Below are 27906 nucleotides of genomic sequence, written 5' to 3'. Positions count from 1 at the left end.
ACCAGCTTGGAAAAATGATTACATTTATTATCCCTTTTTTCAAATTTTAGAATTTATTATAGAAAGCACACATTCATTTTTAATGAGGGGGAGTCTGTTGAATAATTAGGCTGAAAATGACCGAGTTTGTAATTTATTTAGCATTCTTTTATATTTTATATAAAATAGTTTCAGGCAACCAACCTCTGGGGTTCAAGGCTCATAATTCACCCTAGCAAACTAGAACATTGTTGGTTAAGAAAAAGGTCAATTTCTATAGTTTTATAGTAGGTGGGTTTGCGAAAAATCTTCCTCCCTTCTAAAATTAGCAATTTTCTTTTATTGAACAAATTTGATATTGTGTGGGAAGCCCTTTTTATAATATCACATTAGTACTGTAGGTCTACAGTAGGAAGTTAATTTTTATTAAAAGTTTATTTTATTAAATTCTGTTCAAAAATCTGTGACTACTAAAGTCAATATTTTGCTTGGTGTTTTGGCTTCAATGTGCTTTAATTATTCGTAAATTATTCTCAAAGGCTTGGTAAATATAACACCTATTATTCTCTATGCTACTTCAAACATTGATAGAAATGAGGGTGGTGACAAAGGCAGTCTCACTGGGGAAACAGCTTTACAGTTAATTTTAAATTGCTGCAAAATAATGTGTTACTATTGTTTTCCAGCTTGGAATTTGACAGAGAAGGCTTGTATGTCTTCTTTTTCTCTCTCTTTTTTGATGTTAAACACTACTTTTATTCATTTCATTTTCAAATGATCAATACAATGATTTTATACATCTTTCTAATATATATTCTATTGTTATTGTTATTTTCTTTTTTTTAAACATTGTACATATCATTAATTTTATTGTAACAAATGTATTGGGTTAATGATCGATTAATAAAATGTGCAGTTAATAAAAGAACACCACCTAAAAACATTTTGTTCTCATTGTTATTTCTGTCATATAGTGTTAAATACAATACACATTTGTTTATATTTCTCTGGCAAATTGTTCACTCCACTCTCTAACTTGTGCACCCCTCTCTAATGGCTGTAAACATTTAAAGTAGAAATTGATAGACATTTCATCATTGTTTCAGTGTTTTTTCCCTAAAATATTAATGTTTTTCAAAATTAAAGGAATTAACATAATAAATGGCTTCACCCTGTTTATCACCAGTGGGTTGATGACAAATTTAACATGTCGATGTTTCCACAAATGTTTCCAAAATTCATTCTTTTAAACATTCACTTTGTTTCTCTAAAATACAAGGTCCTCATGTAAATTAATTAAAAAATGTTCATCAAAATTAAATTTGTCACTGTCACTAAAACATATGCCAACATCTGGAGTTGAAAAATGGACTGGAAGACAAATATAAAATATGGGAGTCTCCTCTTATCATCATAGTACAGTAACCCTAATATTTCTTATGGTCCATCTGACAATTATTATGTTGGTAGGTATGTTGGTAGGTAGTGCGTTTTAAAGTGGAAAATGCAGGTGAAAAACGTGACCAGATGAGCTCACTTAAACATTAACTAAACACGCCAATCATTAACAATTAAACTGGAATAAAACACAAACTATCAATTTAACAAATCACAAAAAAAAACAAAAAGTCTAAAAATCATCCAATTCCCAACTTCTATAACCAGTTCTGTTTTACACCTGCAAGTAGCAGGGCATGGTCCCATATAGCAGGCGATGATCATTGCTTAGTTGGCGCTTATCAAAATATTGCATCACTGTGAAGGAGGCCAGTGAATCTTTACGCCAAAAGTTGTACTGAAAGGCATTTAAATTGCACATAAATCCTTACCTTTTATTGCATTGTATCAATATAATAATCCCAATTACGGATGAGTTGACAAATGTCAAATAAACTGTACATTGATTTATCGAGACACGTTCTAAGCCAGGGTCTGTATCAGTTGATAGCGATGGAGCTGCTGGAGCACCTAATCAATCCACTCTGGAGTTAGGTTGAAAGGTCAACGAAAAAGTTCACTTTAAGTTCAAGATTGGTCTCGTAAAAAATAGTACAAGTTTTTAAACATAATTTAATACATTCATTTATGTAATTTTACTTTCTATGGATGGACCAGATATTCCGAAATTAAAGATTGAATTGAATTGAAAAAATGATATAGAAAAATATTTTTGAAAAATATTAGTTTTTATGTCCCACAAAAAATACTGTAGTAGAAACAATGTAGGTACAGCTTGAAATTATTGATAAATATTGAATGTATTGATAAATTCATTTTTAATTTGTATGCTAAGTGTAAACAGTTTTTGTCAGCACATGCTTAAAATAGATCAGCTTTCAATAATGTTAGTACTTTATTTTTAGATATAAATGAAAAACAATAATTTATTAATTCACTTAATTTGTTTATCACGAAAATAAAATGTTAACGACAAAAGGTTAAACTTTTTTTTTTAACTTGCAGAATTAGAAAAAATGTGATAAAATTATAAATCATGTGAACTTTTAGAAATACTAAATTGTATTCAACATTCTTTTTCTACATGTTTATGTCTTGATAATCGCCATGTGTCTATGTGACGGGGAAAATGAATAACTTTATTAAAACTACAAAATGGCATTTTCAAAGTTTTTTTATTATTTGTTTTATTTCAAGTTAATTTTGTGTTTTTATGTCATTGTTGTGGTCCTCTACAAACATTTTAATTATTTACTTCTTAAGCAATTTTGAAAAATAGAGCTGCTAAGTTCCCGCCCGGCACATTACATGATTTGAAATTATACTATATTTCAAAATGTTGAAAATAGAGCTAGGTCCTCGGAAATTTTCTAATTTAAAAACTCGACTTCATTATGTCTAAGGCCTAGCCCAGTCGCGGAATTAGTCCAATTTCGAAGTTGGTCTAGGCATCGGCATCTTTACAAATGTTCTATATTTGATCTCATCAGTCCCTATTAATCCTATTCAAGAACGGAGACAAACTATCTATCTATCTATATTTTAAACATATTTATTCTGGGCCACACACCATAAACTTTATTCATAACATATTACAATACATTATCTTGCATGAAACGGATATTTGAAAGTGGTACGGTAGAATAATAATCTTCTAATGTAAAAGATTAACAAAATCTAAATTTAACAGTGTGGCGTGTTTACCGCGAAAGATATACCTTCTTCCCCACTACACCTGTATAAACTCATTTGCATAACAACGCACGGCATACCGAACCGCTTCGTGCTCCTGCGATGAAAATAAATTCCATTCTAAATACGTAACGAAGAGCATTATTAATTTCTTTTAAAATTGAGGGCGCCAAACATAAAATTTACGAGATTGAATACAGGTTGAAAAAAAATTTAATAAAAAAAAAAAGATGTTAAATGTGCTCTCCCTGCCTCAGCACTAAGGCCCTGCCACAGCCTTTTGGGGTCGTTTCCAGCACATCACCAGATGCATTGATGTTGTCGCCTCATGATGTGTGGTGGAAAGGGGGACGTATGATCTGTGAACCCCAAACACAGTGGCCGCATGCCTTTAACTCTATTCCACCGACCAGCGTGGGAATCGAACCCACGACATACGTGTGTTAACACGACGCTCAGGCGACTGAGCTAACTGATCATTTTGGTTTTGGGAAGGTTAATATGATACTTATGACGTAATGATGCATTGCTTAATACACGTATAAATAGACTATTATCAGTTGTTAAGTCATGTACGTCGTGGCGTAACGGTTGATGCTCAGGTTTGAGTGCTCTCAGCTCTAGATTGGGCCCGGTTCGAACCTCTACGGATATATATATATATTTTTTTTTATGGAAAATTAATATTGTTTTTCTTTTATTTTGACAGATATTTAGAGGGTTGAAAATGTCAGGCCTAAACAAGTGAACCTTTTTTAAAATTATAAACGTAATGATGCATTGCGTAATACACGTATAAATAGACTATTATCAGTTGTTAAGTCATGTACGTCGTGGCGTAACGGTTGATGCTCAGGTTTGAGTGCTCTCAGCTCTAGATTGGGCCCGGTTCGAACCTCTACGGATATATATATATATTTTTTTTTTTTATGGAAAATTAATATTGTTTTTCTTTTATTTTGACAGATATTTAGAGGGCTGAAAATGTCAGGCCTAAACAAGTGAACCTTTTTTAAAATCATAAATAAAGTTGTATGGCATTCATTTTTCCATTAGACTGCCATAAAACCGCGAAAAGAAGCCCATGTGCTCCTTCATTTTTTAGTACTCTTGGGTGGGCTTCTTTTTCCACATGGAGTTCTTTTCGAGATTACTTTTGCAAACTAAAAGAGGGGAACTGCTAGGTTTCCGCACGAAAAAATGTTTTATTTACATGATTTGAACAATCTTCTAATAAATTTAACAGTGAGTGGCGTGTTGACCGCGAATGATTAACAATGCACCATCTTCCCCATTACAAATGCACAAACTCATTTGCATGACAACGCACGGCATACCAAACTGTTTAAAATAGAGCTGCAACGTCCCCGGAAATGACATCTATTGAAACAAAATGTATAAGAGTCTTCAGTACCCCACCATGGTTGGGGATGAGCAAAGACAATTTTGAAAAATAGAACTGCTAGGTTCCCGGCCGAAAAAACTTTACATGATTTGAAATTATATGAAACAAACTAAGACTCACCAGGACAATAGAGCTTGTCCCCGGAAAGTGCACCTATTCATTGAAATATGAAATTAAATAAGAAGTCTCCAGTACTAGCCCACCGCGGTTGGGGCAGAGCTAAGAATGAAAATAGATCTAAGTCCCCAGAATTGCACTTATACTTATTATTATACATAATCGCCTATGATAATTATGATAATGTTAAAATGTCAACTATCCAGATCGACTTCAAAATGTTAGGTGGGGTTTTCTACTTAAAAAACTCGACTTCGTATATGCCTAAGGCCTAGCCCAACGGCGGAATTAGTTTAAGTTTAGAAGTTGGTCTAGACATCGGCATCTTTGCAAATGTTCTAAATTTTATCTTATTTCACTCCCCATTAACCCCATACAAAAACCATCGGAGACAAACTATCTGTTTAAAACATGTTTATTCTCGAACGGTGCAGCCATACACACCAACTACCATAAACGATTATTCATAACATTATATAATACAATATCTTGCATGAATCGGATATTTCGCTAGCAATGTAGTAACATTGATTAATAAAATAAAAATTTAACAGTGTGGCGTGTTGATCGCGAATGACTAACAATACCATCTTTCCCACTACACCTGTATAAACTCATTTGCATAACAACGCACGGCATACCGAACGGCTTCGTACTCCAGCGATAAATTCCATTCTAAATACGTAACGAAGAGAATTATTAATTTCTTTTAAAATTGAGGGCGCCAAACATAAAATTTACGAGATTGAATACAGGTTGAAAAAAAATTTAATAAAAAAAAAGATGTTAAATGTGCTCTCCCTGCCTCAGCACTAAGGCCCTGCCACAGCCTTTTGGGGTCGTTTCCAGCACATCACCAGATGCATTGATGTTGTCGCCTCATGATGTGTGGTGGAAAGGGGGACGTATGATCTGTGAACCCCAAACACAGTGGCTCGCATAGCCTTAACTCTATTCCACCGACCAGCGTGGGAATCGAACCCACGACATACGTGTGTTAACACGACGCTCAGGCGACTGAGCTAACTGATCATTTTGGTTTTGGGAAGGTTAATATGATACTTATGACGTAATGATGCATTGCGTAATACACGTATAAATAGACTATTATCAGTTGTTAAGTCAAGTACGTCGTGGCGTAACGGTTGATGCTCAGGTTTGAGTGCTCTCAGCTCTAGATTGGGCCCGGTTCGAACATCTACGGATATATATATATATATTTTTTTTTATGGAAAATTAATATTGTTTTTCTTTTATTTTGACAGATATTTAGAGGGTTGAAAATGTCAGGCCTAAACAAGTGAACCTTTTTTAAAATCATAAATAAAGTTGTATGGCATTCATTTTTCCATTAGACTGCCATAAAACCGCGAAAAGAAGCCCATGTGCTCCTTCATTTTTTAGTACAGTTAGGTGGGCTTCTTTTTCCACATGGAGTTCTTTTCGAGATTACTTTTGCAAACTAAAAGAGGGGAACTGCTAGGTTTCCGCACGAAAAAATGTTTTATTTACATGATTTGAACAATCTTCTAATAAATTGAGTGGCGTGTTGACCGCGAATGATTAACAATGCACCATCTTCCCCATTACAAATGCACAAACTCATTTGCATGACAACGCACGGCATACCAAACTGTTTAAAATAGAGCTGTAAGGTCCCCAGAAATGACATCTATTATTTTGAAACAAAATATATAAGAGTCTTCAGTACCCTACGATGGTTGGGGATGAGCAAAGACAATTTTGAAAAATAAAACTGCTAGGTTCCCGGCCGAAAAAACTTTACATGATTTGAAATTATATGAAACAAACTAAGACTCATCAGGACAATAGAGCTTGTCCCCGGAAAGTGCACCTATTCATTGAAATATGTAATTAAATAAGAAGTTCAAAATTGTAGGTGGGGTTTTCTACTTTAAAAACTCGACTTCAAAAACTGCCTAGCCCAGCCTCGAAATTTGGTCTAGAACACTCTCAGTTTTGAGTGCTCTCAGCTCTAGATTGGGTCCGGTTCGAACCTCTACGGATATTTTTTTTAAAATGTAAAACGAATATTGCTTTCTTTTGTTTTGGAAGAGAAATATTTAGAGGATTGAAATGTCAGGTCTTGGACCTGCGTAAAGTAATATTTCACGTCAGAAAATATTCAATCCTTAAATGTTATAGATTTTCTGAAATTCCAAACTAATAAAATAGCTAAAAAAATATGTTTTTAAGAATATATAATTTTAGACCGGTACAGTGATAGTACTTTTTAAATCACAAACAAAGTTGTATGGCATTAAACTCGATCATACATTATATCTGCAACTTAACTTATCTGCCATAAATCTCCTTTTTTCCTTTGATATATAAAGAGTATATATTGAAAAAGCAACCCAGTGTACTTCGAGATAGGCTTCTTTTCGAGAGTACTGTACTTTAAATGACCAAGGAAAGGGCTTCTTTTCGAGGTTTTTATTATTTTTTTGTACTTCGGCTTCCTCGAATGATTGTATAGATAAATGTGAGTACGCCCCCTGTACATCAATAAAATTAAAACTTTCAACCAATAGAAATTTACTCACGATATCACGTAAGATTACCGTTTCCGTAAGTAAGAGGCATCCTGTAATGAGAACAGTTGGTAAATTTCACTGCACATTATCGTGTAAATCATTTTACCAGTATTTATGAATTAGCCCAAGAGTGTAGTGAAATACTGGACGGAGTCAAACCACCCAGAGATGATCGAAAACTCCGCACTGTAACAATCTCAGAGAATATTACAATCAGTGTTATAAATCGTCATGTTTCCACCACTGTCATCACTGTCCCCTCGTCTTTCTTAAATTTATTTATTCCTTATACTGGGTAGCCTCTTCAGTCCAAGACTGTTCTCCCAGAGGCCCAAGTGTATATATGATGAGTTTGTGACAGGGGCTGTGTGTGAACTAGTACACCGGAGTAACCCCCTACTCGTCTCAAAAGATGTACTAGGTTCTTTAAAGTGCACATGAGCCAGATGTGTACACTGGACCTACGGTTTATAGTCCTTATCCGAGAAGACTTGTTCTACCACCAGAACATTCTTGGTCATAACATTAACAATGTCATGTCTTTGATAAAATTGATAAAAGCACAAAATAAAAACAACAAATCTACCGTTTATATATCAATATATTTATTATTTACAGCAGAACACATTGGAATGTAAATAAAAATTCAAAACAGATATAAAAGAGCATTTCTAAGCACACACTATAAAAGTTGTAGTCATTTCTATTTGGTATTTGTTTCATTATAATAAATAACATGAGTTAATGATGATGAATAACTGATGAAATAAAATCTAATCTAAATGTCCAGGGATGAATTAAAAGTCAACCTATCCTTTTTTTGAAAGATAAAAGAAGGCATTAACATATATACTAGAATCTTGTTCTTGAAAGGTGTCTGGGACGTCCTCTTTCACAAAATACAATCAATCAAGGTTTAATTAGTTTGAGAAGAATGACTTAAGTTAACATTTTAAGCATTTGTTTCAATATTCTGAGGCTTATTTATTTACTTTTACTGTATATATAAAAATCAACTCTGAAACATTTGATCCATAAAAAACTTTAAAAAGTTTTGTTCGAATGCTAATAATTGTCGACTCCTGGTGTACATCATTGAATGCATTACATTTACAAGCATATAATAGACTGTAATATATTTATTTTGTTCTCAGGAAAGCTCAGAATTAAAATCTATCATATTAATTTATTTGATTCTTAAATTTACAAGCACAAACAATAGCATGATTATATTGCTAAGAAAATTAGTCTTGTTGCTCTGCTGGCACAATGAAACAATTATAAATTATATTACAACTTAAAGCTCTGTCTACACTATCAAACTAGTTTGACAGTGATGTGCCCAAATGTGGTAGTGGTATGCTTAAATATGGCAGTGATATGACATCATCATGTCATATATGGGCACATCATATTTTTTTGTCACATAAAGTTTGATAGTGTAGACAAGGCTTAGTAAAGCTAGGTTTATGACTATTCCTTCATAACACGTTAATTTTTGTAACTTAATATCTTTGGCAACATGTAATAATAATAATAATTATGCATTATAATCAATCATAATCAATGTCAGTATTATCAATAAGTTTTGTAACCCACATTGAATTTATATGTTGGGGGTACTACCTAGTACTACTAAGTATAGGTATGGGTTTCCCATCTTACTCAGCCTAATTTAGTGTAACTATTAGATGTTTTCCTCTTTTTCAGTAACTCAACTTTGACCTTTTATAGACGATTATACTAATAATTTGTGATGTTTGGCCATTTTTGCATTCAAATCCATTTCTTTTTCCAGTGACGCAACATTGACTGTTGTATAGCCCATCTTACACATGAAGTTGGTCATTTTTGCCCGTTTTTTTTTCTTCAGTGACTCAACTTTGACCTTTGTCTGGCTGATCCTACACGTGACATTGGTCTATCTTGCATTCGGACCTGCTTCTTCACTTTATCTGACCTCACTGACCCCTCTGTAGTGGACTTAATGATAGATTCACTGGCTGTGGACGTTCTTTTTGTTCTAATGGAATCTTTGTATTTTTGAGTCCTTGTGTCACCTTTGTTTCTAGATTTAGCTTTTAATCGAAAGAAAAATGAAATTAAAATATAATAAAACATAATATACAAAGAAATCACACATTTATATAAACACTGTATATATGGCATTGAAATTGTTATATGTTTTTTATGTAAAAGGGTCATGCAAAAACAGAATTGTAAAATTTTCTATGCAGTATCCTTGCCATCATTTATATTTATAAACGATGAGTAAATAAATGTGAATTGTTAACTAACTTATTTCTAGGCTGTCTGTCTGTTAAAAGTATAGTATAGTTAAAAGTGTTTAATGTTGGCAATAAATAATAACAATATTGAAATATGTTGCAAAACGTTTGAAAATGATTAACATTTCCTCTTCACAGCATTGATTTATATAAACTATACGCCAGGCTCAATCTATACAAGGCCGTAGCGAGAGGTTATAAACAGACGAGGCATTAAATATATTTATTCAGATAAAATATGATGATCTGTGCTGGGGAATTGTGGTGGGTGGTGAAAATTATACATATATATATTTAATATTTTATTTTCAGTTATGTATAATTAACAGACTCAATTACTCACTTTGTCTATTTTTGTCATTTTCTTTTTCAACAGTACTGTCAGTAGAATGTTTTGATTCTTCATCTGCTATACTGTGGAGTACTAAACAAATATACAGATATTATTAAGACAAACATTCTATAATAACTAGCCATCTTAGGCAATTAACATTTTCAAAAACATTGTAGTGTGCTAGATTTTTATAGCAATAGCAATCCTCATGTTTAATTAGACATAATTTGTATTGTTTGTTGTTGCTTGGTGTTGCTTACTGATATCCAGTTTGCTCTGAAATCTTCACTTTTGTTGGCAATGACATACAAGCGATGATCAATAACCTTGCGTTGCGTCACATGATTTTTGAAAATAGTAACCAACTAGAATGCATGAAGACAAACTTGAGACTGAATTTTGGTGTGCAATGTGTGCAAACTATTTGGATTTTTTATTAACAAAGTTATCAAAAAATGCTTTAAATTGTTGGAAATAGTGCAACTAGCTTAAGCTCTCAGTCTATTATTGTTAAGTCTATGTCTATGGCACATAGATCAAGATGGAATCTAATGTCAATGCCCATTACAACCTCGTGAAACGAGGCAAAAAGTGTATCTTGCATAAAAACAGCCAATTCTTTAATAATGATAATCTTTCTCTTTTTTTTGTTGCTTTTTTAAAAACTTACTTTAATTGTCACAAATGTACACATTATATACTGTATACAATATATTCATAACAGAGAATTGAAATAAAAGTGAGATGAACTCACACAATGCAGAAAAAGAAATGTGTTTTTGTGAAGTACAACAACTGTAACACATACCTGATAGAATACTGGAAGCTCTGTCATCTCCATTAAGACGAACCTGTTCATCCTCTATAGCTGATACATAGTGCGAGTATTTCCATTCCACTTTCTGAATACCATCATCAAAATTATCCTCAAAGAACTCATTTAAACTCTTTGACGTTTGTGTTGCCGATGCATTGCTGGTACGATCATCCTCATACTCTGATATGTAACCCTTTCTTGCAAATTCCTATACAATACAAATGGTTGATTGTCATTTCAGTTTTCTTTACAACTAGTCATAGTCATATTATATTTTATTTGTCCATCATATTAATATAGACATGTGTTTTGGAACCAATAATGGGTTTGTTTGAGAGAGAGCCGGGAGGTGGTGTTACTATAATGATATAATTAGTTTGAGAGAAAGAGAGCTGGGAGCTGGTGGAATAGATCACTTAGAATAAATCACTTACCTTATCTTGTTGTATCCTTTTCTTCTCCATCTCTTTCCTCAATTGCCTTTTCTTTTTCTTTTCTAGTTCATAAAGGAGTTTTTCTTCGGCAACAGTGTTCTTATATTTGAGAAATTCATTCCAATGCGGGTACAGAACACGGAACACAGTCATCTGAAAAAATAAACACAAAAAAATAAATTAAGAGCGAAATATAAAGTGACAGAGGGCTAGTTAATATTGTTTGGCCCATATTGACGACAAAGACAACTTAAGCTTTTGTGACACAAGCAATATATCTATTTGCAAAAACAAACAAATTCGTGCAAACAAACAATTGCTTGGCAAATTGCTTTTCAAACATTTTATTCTATGCCAAGTAACAAAATGTTTGAGTGTTTTAAAATGAAAAGATGCCAACTGTTCATTATTGTTTGGTTATACCTGGGCTTCTCGGAAAGCATATGGTCCAAACTCTCTCATCCTTTTATCCAGTAGCTTCTCTGCTTGTTCTGGAGTGATATCAATCTGAAGGGACGGCGGCATCTCTGAGTTGATGAAGCAAGCTAGGATTGTCTGGATCTTTTGATGGATTAAGGATTCTTCAGTGTGGTTGTGGTACATTTCCTAGTTGAAGAAAACATATTAAAATTATGTTTTTTACCAGCTTTAAACTGGAGCGTCTATATAAGGTAACAATTGTATAATACTGGACCCTCTGAAAACTCTACCAAAACAATTAAGCTCTGTCTACACTATCAAACTTCATATGACAATGTGATGTGCTCATATATGGACATGATGATGTATCACTACCATATTTGGGAATATCACTACCATATTTAGGCACATCACACTTTTTTTGTCAAACTAGTTTGATAGTGTAGACAGAGCTTTAGTCTTAACTATAAACACTTGCCTTGAACTTCTGTACTTCCAACCAAAATAAAATATCATTCTCCAAATGATCACCTCGCAATGAAACAAATTTACGAAGCTGACTGCAAGTGACCGCATTCTGCATAGCATGACGAAAAGCGATAATCTCACGAGAGGATGATACCCACTTGCCTTCTAGAAGCTACAATAATGATTAAATAATAATAATTAAAATAATATGTGGTATTATAATCAAAATAAAATAAAACACTATTCTTCTTGAAATCATTTAAAGTATTTCATTAAGTATATTAAAATGTTCCTTTCTTTGTTTCCTTTCAAACCAGTAAAATATAAAAGTAAGCACACAGTACCAACTTTATTACAAACATATTTTTTTATCAAGATTCTGTAATGTATACAGTATAAAGTAAAATACAATAATATGCTAATAGAAATTTCACAAAATTAATGTCCAGTGTTACTGTACTGAATTTCAATTTTAATGTTTCTTTTTTTATATAATTTAATCATTAGTAGTTTTAATTGTTACATTTCATACAGGTAAGATACTGTATAAGATAAGAAATCTATGTTATGCCTCCATGATACAAGCAACAAATGTCTGTCATGGATGAGTCTATTAGGAACTTATAGTTACCTTATAAATAGCCATTGACCGTTGTTTCTTGGCCAGAAGGAGGTCATCAACAACATCGTCTATTTTTAATAGCGGCTTCATCCGTTGATAGAAACCATCTGTTGCCAAGAACATGGGAAGCCACTTCTTTTGAATTCTATCTTGGACATACTTCTGAGCCTCAATGAGGATCTGGGTAGGCGGACGATCCAATAGAATCTTTCCCCAGCCTCCGCCAGCTTGCATAACCTGAATCGTGCAAAATTAAATCATTTTAAAAATACTTAATGGCTTAAATACAATCTTAGATAATGTTGTTTATAACGCTTTTAACAAAAAACAATAAAACTTGTCTATATATATATTAAAACCATTGTAAGACACAATTTAAACTATTTAAAGGACAACCCTATTTAGGAGACACCCAAATTAAGAGGACACTTTCATGATCAACCTCATTCAGATGCAAAACTTCAGGGGACACCCCTATAAAGGGTACACATTATAGGTCTTGCAGGTGTCCTGTTAATTAAGGGTTTTACTTTATTTTATGACCAATTTACATACCAAGTGTTGTTGCTGACGAGTAGCAGGACTGTTAGAACCAAAAAAATACTTTTTGTTCAAATAACGTATCTTAATGTCCTTCGCTTTTTTATCTCGTCTGAGGTTATCAATATGTGATGTACGTCGGAATGACTCGATATCCATCCAACATAACAGGTCTGTAACAGCATAATTCTCCTCTGAAATTTATAAATAAAAATGGTTATAACAGTGTTTCTTTTCTGATAAACTGTCAGTTAAAAAACCTAAATTAGAAAAAACAAATTCAGGATGATCTGCAAAATAAATGTATTGATAATTCATTGCATTGTGGTATACAGGGCAGAAGATAGTTTTCACAACATTAAGTTCCATTTGTATTAAGTGCTCAAACTTAATATCATTTATATTGTTTAAGCTGGATGCACCATTGACTGATGTCTGCCAGCAATATAAAGGTGAATCCCTTAAATAAATGACATTTTAAAATAGTAACAACAAATTAAAATGTGTACCAAGAAATTGCTTAAAGTGCTCTAACTCAAGTCTGTTGTGAATTAGCTTGTTGAAATCATAGTCTTTGAACTCCTGAGGTACTTTATCCCAGAGTGACTGGTAGTAAGCACTTTGCTTAGTAGCATCATCCTCAGGCCCAATATCTGGAGTGGAAATTCTCTACATGAAATAACAAAAATTACCAATTATTATTTTTTTTAAACGGAATATGATCTGGCAGTGGTCCCTAAACAGGAAACCAGAGCATGGATTTACTTTTTATTATTATTTTTTATGGTGAGGGGTATGATAAGACCGTGTACACCCTACATTCATCCAAGTTATGATAATACAGTATTACAAATCATTCATTAAAACATTTACTGTAATTGTTTTCATTTTTATGACTAATAACAACTTTGATGTAAAAATTCAGTAACAGATTTTTAAATGAGAAAATTACTTTAACTTTACTTTAAAGATTAAAACTAAATGAAACACATGGCAAAACGATGCTTTTCAATCAAAAGTACAGGGTAAAAAGATAAAGAGTTTGTACGTGTATGCCTGCCTCTTTGAACATAGTTCTTCTCTGCAACCGTCTTAAGTATCTAGACTCCTTTGTTTCAACACGTCTTTCCTCTTGTGTCATCTGAATCTAAGTATTACCAAATAAACATAAATATTCAAGTTTTTTTCAAGTTTCATAACATTTATTTACAGACTCTGACATAATAGATAATAACGTACAAAGAAAAATAAAAATGATATGAGGTCAGAGTTTGAAGGCAGATGTCCCGGAAGATGAAAACAAAAAAAAAACATCTTGTGGTGGGCGAGCCTTAAAAAAAATGAATAAAAAAAGAATAATAATAAATAATTACTTTTATAATTGTTATAATTCAATACTAATACATAAAAAAAAACATCTTTAGGTTTTATTAATTTTCCTTCAATATTCTGACATTTTAAAAAGTGATGCAACACTGCTAGTTGTATTGAAAACATAAAGATGAAACAGAATTTCTAGATTGGTATGTTTTGAGTGGCTTTTCCATAGCAACCAACATTCATCAATCAACAAAATGCTCTTAAAATTGATAATAAAGATAAAAATGATCTTGATGGTACAATATATATTTAACATGAGCCAAAGATTAGTATACTTATTCTGAACATCGATGTAAAATCTCCGACTGAACAAGTGGGTAGTCTTTACAGGTCTCACTGTAATACACTGGTATCTGTGCATACAAGCAGTTACTTCACACCCTGACTAGTATGTGAAACCTCTGTACACTTGGATTATCTCAGGAGATATCTATGTAATGACTTTTGTTATATTTGTGTTGTGTGTGTGAATCAGGTATAAGTATTCCTTGCATATTAAAATATTCCCCATACCTTATCATACAGACGTTGATCGGATTGTTTCATTTCAGAAAAGGGTTGTGCCAGCTTCTCTAGAATATACTCTTCAGTTCTGTCAAACAGCTCCTCAAATGGTGGCGATATCTCCCGTCGCACTTGTACTTGTATTTCTTTTGAGCAGCCTATGTGATAATATCCACTTGGAACAACATGCTTTCCAAAAATTGCCTTCAATATAAAACACACTAAGTTAACAAAACATTCCATATCAAATGCCTTTCACAATGATTATTGGAATGTACAAAACAAAAGTTAATCCAAAAATCTGAGATAATCTACATTTAATATTGAAATAATGCATTTCCAACTTGATCCTGGGAAAGTATTATTCATTTACTTTTATTTCAGAAACAAAATCAATTGCATCACATAAGAAAAAACAACTTTAAAAAAAAGGGCAAAAAACATACAAAAAAACTCCGATATTAGATCATCTCAGGATCGCCATCATTTTGTTATGGAGCCTGGATGATTCAAATGAAACCATAATACCATAATACATTCTATCATGATGGTTATTAAAAGTAACATATTTGTAGAAGACAATGTCTCCGAAAATATAAAATGAGAGCCCTCTGAACGAAATTATAGTGATAATATGCCACTGACCTGCGCTTTTCTGTTCAGCACATATTCACTAAAAGTGTCTGAGAAAAAGAGTGTGTGGTATTCTTGAATATCATGCCAGCAATGAACACAATTTATTAAAACCTAAAATAAGAAAAAAAATGGAAACATGTGAAGACAAGATTAGACAAAAATCAGAGGTAACTAAAGATGTAAGTGCATAATAAGTAAATTGCCTCTTATAAGTATTTCTTTAAAGCAGTCACTCATAGTCACTACAGCAGCACATAATCTTTCTCTCCTCTCTCTGTATCTAACCTTGTCTCCTAGTTGCTGCAAGTATGTCATAAAGAATCCTCCAGATTTCTTCTCAAACATTAGACCTTGCAGTAAGTTCTCTATCCGCCTTCCACCAAAGAATTCACTCTCATCAGAGGCTCTGCTACTAACGTCAGAAGCCCTGCTGCTGCAGGCTGAGCTTGGCCTAGCTGATTGGGGTAAACTAAAGGAAACAAGGTTTTTGGAATGAGGTGATATTGGGCTAAGTGGTAAGGACTGATACCCCTCGTGGTTAGTAGCTGCAGCATCATTTACAAGTTGGTTAGTGTGCTGGTTAGTGCCCTGGATAGTGTTAGTAAAGCTGTTTCCTTGTTGGTTAAGGTTGGTTAACTGGTTAACAACTTGGTTTCCATGCCTGTCATCTTGCAATGTTTGACTACTGTGGTTAAGACAAGTTAGTTATTGTTGGTTAGTTTGTTAAAAACAAGTTGGTTAGTAGAGGTATTACAATTCAACCAATTTCTACCATCATGCCATGATATTCTTTCAGAACTTGTTAAAAGACATATTGCTTACCTGATGATGTGAGCTGATTAAATACATAGCATTATAAAGATTAACAAACAAAGTTTGAGTACTTGACACATGGGTTAACATAACATTTACAAATAAAATGTTTAAACATACTATCAAAACATTTTGAAATTGAAAAATCAATTAGATAATGAAATAAATGTCAAGAACATCAAAAAGGAGACCCATCTTTGGCAAATTTGGGTATATCACTGCCATATTTGGGTATATCACTGCCATATTTGGGTATATCACTGCCATATTTGGGTATATCACTGCCATATTTGGGTATATCACTGCCATATTTGGGCACATTTAAGAACAAGAACCTAGAGATTATATTAGTATATACACATCAATTATTCATCAATCACACATGAAATCAAATTCTGCATACATAAATAATTGTAAATACAGAAAAAACTAAAGCAACAAATTATGCTTTCATTTTGGCTCCTCCACTTTATTTAAGTTATTAGTAAAGTGAAATAAATCATAAATGAACATGAACAACAATGTGCAATATCAAATAGAATTTGGTGCAGAATACTAATCGTTTCATTTCAAAATGTTACCTTCTTACTGCCCTTGCTTTAGATATATTCTCAGATCTGGTGACCGGTTGAGCGGATGCAGGTCGACTAAAGCCTGACCTGCTGTTTGGCCTTGACCTAGCACTGGCAGCCCTCGAAGTTGGTTTTTTATTTTCATGTGGTTGCTCTTTCATCTCTTCTTGCTGGGTTTCTGCGTCAATCTTTTGCCGGGTTGTTGGAGGTTTTGGCGTTATTCCTTGTAAATTGATTGCAAATGATAAATTTGTAAAAGTACTATTTTTTATTGTTGCAGGGGAAACTTCTTTGTGTAAAGCAGAACCAGTCTGTAAGAAAGAAAAAAAAACACAAAAAGGTTTAGTTTATGCAAAAACAAAAAACATTTTATCAGGTAATGTTAGTAAACTTCTTTAATATTTGTAGGGAGAATCTGTTTCTAACACGCATCAAATAGTCCGTGTTCAGAACGATTCCTTCTTAAGATTCACCTAAGCAAGCTGAGAATAATTGACAATACACAGAGCAGCCACAGAATGTCCTTGCAAGCTACAGTGCACTTTAAAGAACCTAGTACATCTTTTGAGACGAGTAGGGGGTTACCCCAGTGTACTAGTACACAGCCACTGTCACTCACAGTCATCAAGAGGGACCCTTGATTGTCAGCTTATGTTGTTTATGGTCACCCTCTCTAAATAAAGTGAAATAAAAATAATAAATAGGGAGAAAATACTTACATTTGGTACTACATCCCTCTTTAGTTTAGGCATGCATGTCTTTGGTCTTAATGGCAGTAAAGCAATAGCCTTTGGTTCAGGGTTTGGTACTGATACTGGACGGTTTAATTGTTGCCGACGGTACAGATAGTTGGTTGCAGGATTGCACTTGTAGTGTTCTCTCATCAAGAATTTAGGAGCCCTAAAAGAAAGCAAATAATGAATAAAATAGTGATGGTGATAAAATAGATAAATATATTTCAGGTACATTTAATCATAAAAAAAATCGCACAAACAGAAGGCAGCCAAAGGCTGAACAATTCTGCACACAATGTACAATAACAAGCAATAAAAAGGGGATAGCACATGTAAACAAAAAATTTAAAAAAGTGTGATGTGCCCATATATAGACATGATGATGCCATATCACTACCATGTTTGGACACATCACACTTTTTTTTCAAACTAGTTTGATAGTATAGACAGAGCTTTAGGGCCGTTAATTTATCCAAGTAAAGGGAGACACATCATGATGAAACAGACAAAAATAATAAATGAATGAATGAAAGACAAAAGAACAATCAGCATACCAGTATAAAAGTAATGGTTCCAGAACTTTTGGTTGCATTTTCAGAAGATCTGCTAAGAATGAGCACTTGTACGACTCTGAGAATCCAAGACTTCGTTGCACCTCTTGTGGCAGTACACATACTCCTCTGGAATTCACATATTTCTCTCGAAGTTGACATATAAATCTGAAATGAAAATTTAGTTTTAAAATTAGTTCCAGACTATTACTTTCATTTTAAATATAAAATTACGGTACAAGTATTTTTGGGTTGGATCTTCAAGATATTCTTGGTTTTAAATTCTGTTGATATCTAGCCACAATAGGTGGTGATGTAACAGGGTTGAAAAGTGCAGACTTCCTACCCTAAAATCTTTACTTCTAAGCAGTCAGTGAGTGGCCATGCGGTTAAGATTTATGGAACCGTATTCCATAGCCATAATAATATAATAATATAAGGGTTTGAGGATCACTCGCTCCATGGTTCTGGTGGTAGAACAAGTCAGATAAGGACTATAAACTGTAGGTCCAGTGTACACAAAATATGTGTGTACACTTAACCTAGTACACCTTTTTGAGATGAGTAGGGGGTTGGCTGGTGTTCACACACAGCCTCTGTTGTGACAGATTAGAGAGCGACTGGCAGCAATGACATGACATGACCCATGTAGTTGAAATGTGTAACATTAAATCAATAGTATTGTTGGAATGGCTCTATACAAATGGACATTATCATAATCAGGAATGGATGGTTAATGCTTCCATCATTTCATTATAGAATTTAAAGTCTGTACTTTTTTTTCTACTTTTAAGTATGATCTACAGGTATGAAGTATCCATATATACTGTACTTACTGATTTTCATTATCTGTATTTAAAATGCTATTTCCTCTATCAAGATCCAACCATAAACTCCAGTACTTTTCACCCATATTTCCACATAGAAAGTTCTTAAATGCATCAATGCCCTTCTTGTTACTTAAGTCATTTCGCTTAGTCCTTGTAAAAATGGTATAATCGTCATCCTCCTCCTCCTCATCACTATCAATCAAAGAATCCTCTTCGACAGAATCTTTTACAGAATTCATAGAAGAGAAGGTCGATGAAGCAGATTCTATTTGTTTTGGGACGGTCAACATGTGGTCACTCTCAATAGAGGGCGATCTAATTTCTATATTATCCAGAGTGTTTTCTTGAAGGTCTGCCGATTTTACATTTTCTGATTTGAGTACGTTTTCATCTAAGTACGCATTAATTACATCGTCAGAGCAGTTTGTTACACACTGTAGTGCACGCTTGATTGAATAAGTCACCGTCATCTTTACTAATTGATCTATGTTATCAACTACGATTGGTTTCATTACTTTAATGTCCATTTCATTTTCTATTTTCCCATCTTCACATTGAATACCTCCCTCATTGTCAGCTGTTTCACTATCAGCTTTCTCGCTTTCAACACCACTTTCCCCACCCTCTGATAAAACTTCTTCCAATTCCGTTTTTAATAAATTTTGCCTCACAACTGGTAAATGAACAGCACCGCCATAGTTTCGTTTTTCACTCTCAAGAACAATGCAGGATTGATCACCAATCGGCGCCCTCCAACGTTTCGGAGACGTTGGGCGTAACTTAGGAGGATTATCAAACAATTTACTGCTATTGATAGAAGCATCACCATCAAAGCTAAATGTCTGAGACGGATTTGAAAATGACTCCTGTCGACACAAACTCCACACACCACTGTCGATCGTACTCAAGTCTTTACTTAATGCACTTGGCGGACGTGCACTTGTTGGACGAGATTGTGCTGATAATGGGCGACTGTTTGCACTTTGAGTTGTGTTGGTGTCTGTGACAAGTTTTACGTCGTTGTACCAGTCATCCGTTTGTGTGGTTTGGGTTTCTCCAAGGCATATAAACATGTCACGAAACGCGACTGATTTTGTATCGACTGCAACCGGTTTTGATACAACAGGTTTTTCAATCATAAATGGTTTATAAGATGAGTCGATGACAAGTTGTATTGGTTTATCTTCTTTTGTTGCAATCTAACAAGATGAAAAAACATGGTTATTAAGGGTTAAGATTCTACCTATAATTTTACTTTACTTTATTGCCAACAAAAACAACATAAACAATCATCATTGACAAAACACTGAAAATCTTAATACTGTAATTAATTAAACAGTACGTTAGATATATTTATTAAATAAATATGTTTTAACAATTTCAACAAAATGTTTTCTACACAATTTTATATAATTCACATGAACTGTTTGTTTTATTTCATCTTATTTATCGTGATAATATTCTCTTCGAAAATGTGTTTCAATAGTTACTTTACCTCTGTTTGAGAAACAACTTTAGCAAGACGGTACTCAAGATAAATGTCAGACTGCAGAAATGCTGGCATCCTTTCCTCTTTTATCCATTGGATTCCTTGTTCTTTATTTAGACACTGAAACAAAAACAGTATCCAAGTATAATGTAAAACCACTGTTAAAAGTTGAATCTGTCACAAATTTAAAAGCCTTTAGGGCATAAAGTTTATAAAACAGTGCATTATAGTATAAGAAAAATAAATGCATAATACCTGAACTTTAAATGTAGTTTTAATTTCCGGTTCTTCATCTTCCTCACTATCATCGTCATATTTCACTTTAGGTGGATTCTTTTCATTAAGCACTTGTTTAGTAACTTTGTAGATGTGGTTGGGAGATTGTTTAGACCTGACGGCAGCTTGCATTTGATTCTTTAGCTCTTGCTTGGCATTGGTGACCACTTCAAATCCACCACGTTCTTTGTTAAATGCTAGAGGCTCTACAAAAGTCTGATGAATAAATGATAGGGAGTTAATTTTTATTGTTGCATTCATTGGTAATCAGTTACAAAGTAGCATCATTTTTTATTCTGGTCGTTTGAGGTAGAAACCATATATAGGCTACTTTATGAGATTATAAGTATGGCATAAATTAGGATATTATCTATATAACGGACAAAATAGGTTGTGTCTTTATTCAATAACCTCATACATTAAGAATTTGTTTCAGGATCCATAGTGTCAATGTTTGTTTGTAACATCTCATTTTGTTTTTCAATTTTGTACCTTTTTTAAAGGCATCATTACTTACTGGCAATTTGAGAAATGCATTAAAATATTCGATGAATAAATTGTCCGTTGCCAAGTATTCCTCCTGTAAATGAAAACAAAAAACGCATTTATTAAAAGACAAAACAATTCGCAATATAATGTATACCTCAAGGGTAAACTTAATTTACTAAAGCCTCCTTCATAGACTTAAGAATGCTAAAAAAAAACTACTTTATTTGTTCATTATAAGATTACACATTATGTGTTATAAACTTCAACTAAACACTCAAGTGGTCTAGTGTTTTATTGATAATAATGTAAACCTCTTAACCTTCTGAATTTAATCACACTTAACAATATAGATCAACACAACATATTACATCAAATGCTTCTTGGGATTTAACAGTTAACCCACAAACTATTAATTACCATTCTGTTTAGAATCTGTTGACTTTGTTATACACTATTATTGAACACAAAAACAATGGAGTATTGTCCTAATTTGATTGTTGCATTGATCAACTTTTCAACACACTCATACTGTTGCAGTCAACAGTCTATCTCATTGTATACTGTTTGTCTTTTCACTAACGTAATATATAATTAAAATATTATTCAGTTGACTATAGTTTCATCCATTTCTTTTAACAAACAAACAAAACCAATTTTTTCTTAATATAACATAAATTACTTTCAATAATTATGTAATATTATAAGAATTACTTATGGAGCAAATACTGAGCACGGCCAGTAAAGCCTTGTCTACAATATCAAACTTTATGTGACAAAAAAATGTTATGTGCCCATATATGGACATGATGATGTCATATTACTACCATATTTGGGCATATCACTACCAAATATGGGCACAGTCATCACAATTTTTTTGTTAAACTAGTTTGATAGTGTAGACAGGGCTTAAGAGTAGAAGAAGTTGTTTGGTAAAGTGTGTGCTATTCAACTTTCTTTAAATAGAAGATTTGGTTAAATAAATAGGTTTGTGTGTGATCTATTGAAAAGGAACAACATGCTTTATCCCTTAGCAACCATAACAATAGAAAGAAGCGAGTCGTATCTGTGGAAATATAAAGCAGCTTAAAAGAATGTGACAGGGTGCATCAAAGAGCTACTTGAAGAAATGGATATCTGGATTGTATTTTTAACTCATAACCCTTTTTTCTCCAATTCCCCTCCATATATTATTATGTATTCAAAAGAAATTCAATTAGAAGTACAGACTTGGCTAGCAAAAATAAATTAATCTCATCTAATCTATGGGTGTGTCCTGTTAAAAAGCAGTTACAGTAGATTAAAAATTGACCAATGGTACTGGTGGCCCTGCATTGTTTCTAAATTTAATCAGAATGAAAAATGATATATGAATTATTATTATAATATACACATATTCAAGGTACATCATTAATTTTGCTGGAACAGAGAATAATCATCACATCATTATGTTGCTAATGTTCAAACAGCAAACGAGTGATACCAAAAACTGTCATTGCTGAGCAATAAAAGAATGCATTGAGATGGTCTACAATATTGGTGAATAGTTGCTAGGTAACAGTTCATGCTAAAATCGACAGTAACTAATTGACACAGTTTAGAGAAGACATCTTTCTAACAATAATGCTAAATGATCAGAAGCCGAGAGATTTATGAACATTCAAGACAGTCAGATTTTTGCACCAAAAAAATTGAAATTGTTCACAATGAGGTATTGTGTGCTGACAGAAATTCTACCTCATAATAAATCTGAAACTCTCCAGAGAAATAACCAAACTTCAAAAACTTCCTTCTAGAATGTATTTCCCATGAAAAGTAGAACTATTTTGATCTTTGAATGTTTGAAATTGCATTATAAATGCACCTTAAAAGTTGCTACATACAGAGTACAGTATAATACACTGTTATTGTAGTTTATAAAAAATACTATGAATTACCATAAAGTGTATCTATTTCGTCTTTTTAAAATTAAATCAAATTATTTTGTGCACTAATACTTACTGTAACTTTATTTTTCTACAATTTACATGTCAATATTTGTGTGCATAATAATGTAATGTTTTATAATTTTTGTCTTTTTTTTCATTATTTTTTGCAATATGATAATGATTTTTTCCATATTTTCAAGCCTGTGATTTTCTCTAATTAACTGTTTTGCTCAATGAGAGATTTTTCTTTTTTTATAGCTTTTGGTGTTAGTTACTTACAAGTATAATTTTTTGTTAGGTATGATTGTACAACATAAGTAATTCAGTTTCTGTCACTGAGATTTTAATAAAATGAAATGAAAAGCCAGAATAAAAAGAAAATTAACGGCTATACTGTAATTTAGTTTCTTGTTAAAAAAATATCCTTTTTATGAAAGGATACAGTGTTTACTTTTGCAATCACTGCAATACAAGAGACGTTTGACAAACTTGACAACAAAAAAGTGCTTATTAAATTAACCATGTTTGTAACACAATCATCAAATGCTGTCGGCCATAACGTACCAAACCCAACATCAATGGTATTACTTTCAACATTTTGAAAGGTACCCTGAATTTCTGGCAACAGCATCCGATGGAGTTACATAGTGTATTTTCAACAAAACCCGACAGTATACTATATACAGTATAAATCTAGAAGTAGCTAACTTTTATATTGTTGGTTAGTATACAGTATTGTTTGTGGCTATAAGCTATTCAAGTTAAGTTATACAAATGTCTGTTTGTTTGAGTTTAATAGGAAACCAGATATGAATTCGTCAATGAGCATGAGTTAGCTTTCCAATATTTTCCAGTATTAGAAACAGAAAATAAATATCGTAGAACTTGCTTAGATTTTTTTTTACTTTTTTTACATAATAATGACAATTTAAAAAAATGTATTAAATATTTTCAAAATTCATAATACAAAGATTTCTGTACTATTGTTTCTTGTGAAAAGTGACACACATGGAATGTTTAAAGATTTTCCCCCTAAAAAACTTTTTTTTTCACATTTTTGTTGAATATGCCATTTTAATGTCACATAATAGTTACTCACTTTGACCAAAAACTGGATCGAAAAATTATTTACCCGAAAAAAAATGTAATTCAAAGCAAAAAATACTTAAATTGTCTGTCAGACAATGGTTTCTGGTTAAAATTAAGAGTTCTTTTGTCTTTTTATAAGTGAAGTATTTTTTTTTCTTTTTACAGCTAAGTGAATGACTTTATTAAAACTTCAAAATGGCCTATTTAAAGTCTGATTTAATTAATCTTCATTTTTCATATTTTGTGGGGAGAATACATCTTTAAGTACATAGGAAAAATTTTAAATGAATGCAGCTTTCTTCTTTAAATTTGTTTTAGTAGCAAAATGCTGGTTGCCTAGCAATGACATGCATTAGTATAGTTATCTTTCTCATTAATTGCAATTTGCTATTTATTTAAGATCTATTATAAATTATTCATTATCATATAAATTAATGCAAATATTAGTAAACGTGTTGTTAAGCCACTGCGTCATTTTGTTGAATAAATTATTGTGAATAACAATTAAATCATGATATTATGAATTGTGGTTATAATAATGGTGACATTTATTTAAAGATATTGTCCCCAGAAAAAATAATTTTTCAAATTTTTGTTGTTGAATATGTCATTTTAATGTTGCATAATAGTTATTCACTTTGACCAAAAATCGGATCGAAAAAAAAAAAATTTACTTGAAAAAACTGTAATTTAAAGCAAAAAATAGACAAATTGTTTGTCAGGAACACTTTGTGAATATTATCTTATCTTTGGTTGAATTTAACCATTTATTTTGTCTTTTTATAAGTGAAAACATTATTTTATTTCTTTTTTTTCCTATGGAAGTGACTACCTTTATTTAAAAAACAAAAATGGCCTATTCAAAATTAGATTTTATTAATCTTCATTTTTCATGTTTTTGGGGGACAATACATCTTTAAAAGATTTTTATTTAACTAAGATAGGCATTTCTGTAAATGTACTACAGAAATGACGAAGGTAATGTACATAACTTTTCAGGAAAATAATCAATAAAATTGATTACCATCTATTCCGTTTTCATAGCAATTACCCATAGAACAGGATAGTTAAACCTTATGCAATATAAAGGTAAACAAAGACCTATTGATCACTAGCAAGCGTTTAACCAACCACAATATTGTAAAACAAGTAATTAAGAGTAGAATTTTTAGCATAGCCAAGGTATTAAGTATTGATTTTGAGTACAAAGTACTGAATAGATACTCAATGTAGACATATTGATGCAGTTAACATCAATACATTTACGAAGAACAGAGTAGATATCGATGCTGTTCAAATATGCAGTGTGTGACCTACAGTGCAAGTGTTGTCCAAGAAGTTTGTACTTCCCCGAAACTTTGAAATAACGGAATGGTGTCCGGCGGGGCTTAGTTTTTTACCAAACCCGAAACCAGTTCTAGAAATACCGGGATGGTGTCTGGTGGGGGATAGATTCACCATGTAGTTTATTTTGTTGTTAACCGAAACCATTCAAATTCTATTCAATGTAAATGTTTTTTAAATGTTTACAAATGACAATAAAATTACTTGAAGGGATAGCACAACTCATTTGTTGTGAGGCGCTATAGTTCAAGTGGGATGAAAGTCTCCCAGCAAGCCAGACTCATTAATGTACACATACAATGTTCTGTTTGTATTGCTTTTGGTGTGGCAACATATGACATACATCCTACCACTATGGTTCTATTTATAGTTTACCAGACAGCATGACGATGACAAGGGGGTCAGGGCAAATATAAGATGCAAAGTTAAGTTGTCTTAGTTACGATAAAAATGGCGAAAGTTACTAATAATAATATTGGTGATAAATTTATGATTGCTAATTTATGATGATATACACTAGATGGACTAACTTACTGTATCATAAACTATCTCTTCCTGATGAATGTATATAACATTACAAATTAAACCGCTATATAAAAAGACGTAACTCTATCAACAGGCTAAAACAAACTATGACCGAAAGCTTAGTTTAGTGGTCTAAAGGTATAAACAGTTAATGATCTGGATGTCATTGGTTCGAGTCACTAGAAAATTACTGTTACTAGTGTTCTCAGTGTAGGCCTACTGTGACCATTCAATACAATTACGTCAGAGAAAACATCTGACAATTTTAATGTCAAAATTGTTTAATTAACAACGGGTCAAATTCCTAAGCAGTTAAGGGCTGGGGTGCAGTTTATCAACAATACCAGCATGGGTTGAAGGCCAATGTTGCTCCTGGTTCTGGTGGTTGAACAATTTTTCTCGGATAAGGACTATAAACTATAATTTAAAAACGTTCAGTATACACAGTTTGCCCGTGTGCCCAGTTCATCTTTTGAATAAATAATAATAATAAATCAAATCAAAGTGAAATGTATTAAAGTTGAAAAGAAAATCAGTTACTTACAAGGTCATCTATTGTCACCTCTGGTGGGGCTAAATTAAAATTTAAAAAAATTTATTAATATAGGCCTAGTATTGCATTTATATATGAATGTATAATTATAATGCAATTTCTTCTTTAAAAACTCTAATATTAGTTATTTTAAAATTTACAAACAATACAGGATACAAACAAATCATTAGGGGAGAATCCAGACAGAAATCCTGACAGCGAAAATGACATTATGAACTAGGCCTAGGCCTAACCTAGGCACTATTTTTGACAGATTTTCCCCTGAACTTTATTGTTAGGCATGGGCCTTAAAAACACAAGCCTGGGCCTAGTCTAGGCAAGGAGATGTTAACAAATTTATTTGTCCTGGTCTATCCTAGCCTAGGCCTCCTCTATCTAGGCTAGCTAGGGTATCAAAAGAAAAGGTTTTGTTTTTACTCACCAACAGATAGCTTCTTCTCAGGCATATCTATCTATCTATCTTTAATAGTACAAATTACTGCATTCGTTAGGCCTCGATCTGCTTAGAAATTAGTGTAGGCAGGTTTACCTCTCTCTAGCCCACCAGGCCACGGCCCCCCAGTGCGCATGTAAAGTTACTGCTAACTCAGCAGCGGAAACGTGGTAAGGCGGAGAGTCCAAAAACTTCAACATCCACCATCCTATGTGTGTTGTGCTGTTATATTAGCATATAAATGGCAAAAAAATTCTGTGTTTGTGCGAGAAACGTGTAATCTTGTTGAATTATTTTGTTTGGTTGACTGATTGCATTTAAATCAATATTTATGGACAACTATTCAGTAGTTTTCTTTCGCACTCTTCCCCTCTAATCAGCGGTATGTTGCTATGCGTTGGTAAGCTTTACGCTTGACTGAGTTTACGTAACCTTCGACAGTAGGGAAGTTCCCTTTTGTTACTTTTGGAAATCAGTTTCATTGACTTTTGGTACGAAACATTTATTACAGTATTTAGTACTGTATCTAAAATTCTTATTTGATAATTTAGTATCAGCATGGTAAAGCGTTTTCGGAAGCTAATGTTTTCCAATGAAAGTTACGAAATATTACTTTGGAAATAGACAAAAA

At 32.7% G+C, this 27906-nt stretch overlaps 2 protein-coding genes across 11 annotated transcripts in view; both read right to left on the bottom strand.

Moving 5' to 3' along the window:
• LOC144854766 (protein phosphatase EYA1-like) overlaps positions 1 to 1942 on the bottom strand; it is a 110813-nt gene extending 108871 nt beyond the window's left edge. For all 9 annotated transcript variants that reach the window (XR_013614682.1, XR_013614684.1, XR_013614685.1 and 6 more), the window contains exon 1: positions 1809 to 1942. The gene's annotated coding sequence lies outside the window, so the exon portion shown is untranslated. The remainder of the gene's footprint in view (positions 1 to 1808) is intronic.
• Positions 1943 to 7803: 5861 nt separating this feature from the next.
• On the bottom strand, positions 7804 to 27413 carry LOC144854001 (regulator of G-protein signaling 22-like). 2 transcript variants are annotated; one of them, XM_078711882.1, is made up of 22 exons: positions 27264 to 27413; positions 26834 to 26862; positions 21435 to 21497; positions 20897 to 21133; positions 20648 to 20761; positions 19159 to 20351; positions 18326 to 18490; positions 17757 to 17937; positions 17047 to 17348; positions 15938 to 16337; positions 15662 to 15763; positions 15026 to 15220; positions 14181 to 14279; positions 13642 to 13801; positions 13148 to 13326; positions 12602 to 12829; positions 11981 to 12142; positions 11506 to 11688; positions 11083 to 11235; positions 10640 to 10856; positions 9841 to 9921; positions 7804 to 9287 (listed from the first exon to the last, which is right to left on the bottom strand). In XM_078711882.1, exons 1-22 carry the CDS (start codon positions 27286 to 27288, stop codon positions 9079 to 9081), a joined length of 4677 nt encoding a protein of 1558 aa, XP_078568008.1. In that variant the 5' UTR covers positions 27289 to 27413; the 3' UTR covers positions 7804 to 9078. The 2 variants fall into 2 exon arrangements, with proteins under 2 accessions (XP_078568008.1, XP_078568009.1); XM_078711883.1 differs by having other exon boundaries at positions 15938 to 16121; positions 27264 to 27412.
• Positions 27414 to 27906: the final 493 nt, after the last annotated feature.

The sequence above is a fragment of the Antedon bifida genome, chromosome 10 (assembly GCF_963402885.1).
Source record: "Antedon bifida chromosome 10, ecAntBifi1.1, whole genome shotgun sequence".
NCBI lineage: Eukaryota > Metazoa > Echinodermata > Crinoidea > Comatulida > Antedonidae > Antedon > Antedon bifida.
This window is presented reverse-complemented; position numbering and strand designations above follow the sequence as displayed.

What these genes read in the sequence shown, in the direction of transcription:
- LOC144854001 (XM_078711882.1), bottom strand. Translation starts at nt 27,288, where the DNA reads ATGCCTGAGAAGAAGCTATCTGTTG. An exon ending in AAGTTGTTTCTCAAACAGAG is followed by an intron (nt 20,352 to 20,647) that starts GTAAAGTAACTA and finishes TCATCTTGTTAG; the next exon opens with ATTGCAACAAAAGAAGATAA. An exon ending in AGAGGGATGTAGTACCAAAT is followed by an intron (nt 17,349 to 17,756) that starts GTAAGTATTTTC and finishes TCTTTCTTACAG; the next exon opens with ACTGGTTCTGCTTTACACAA.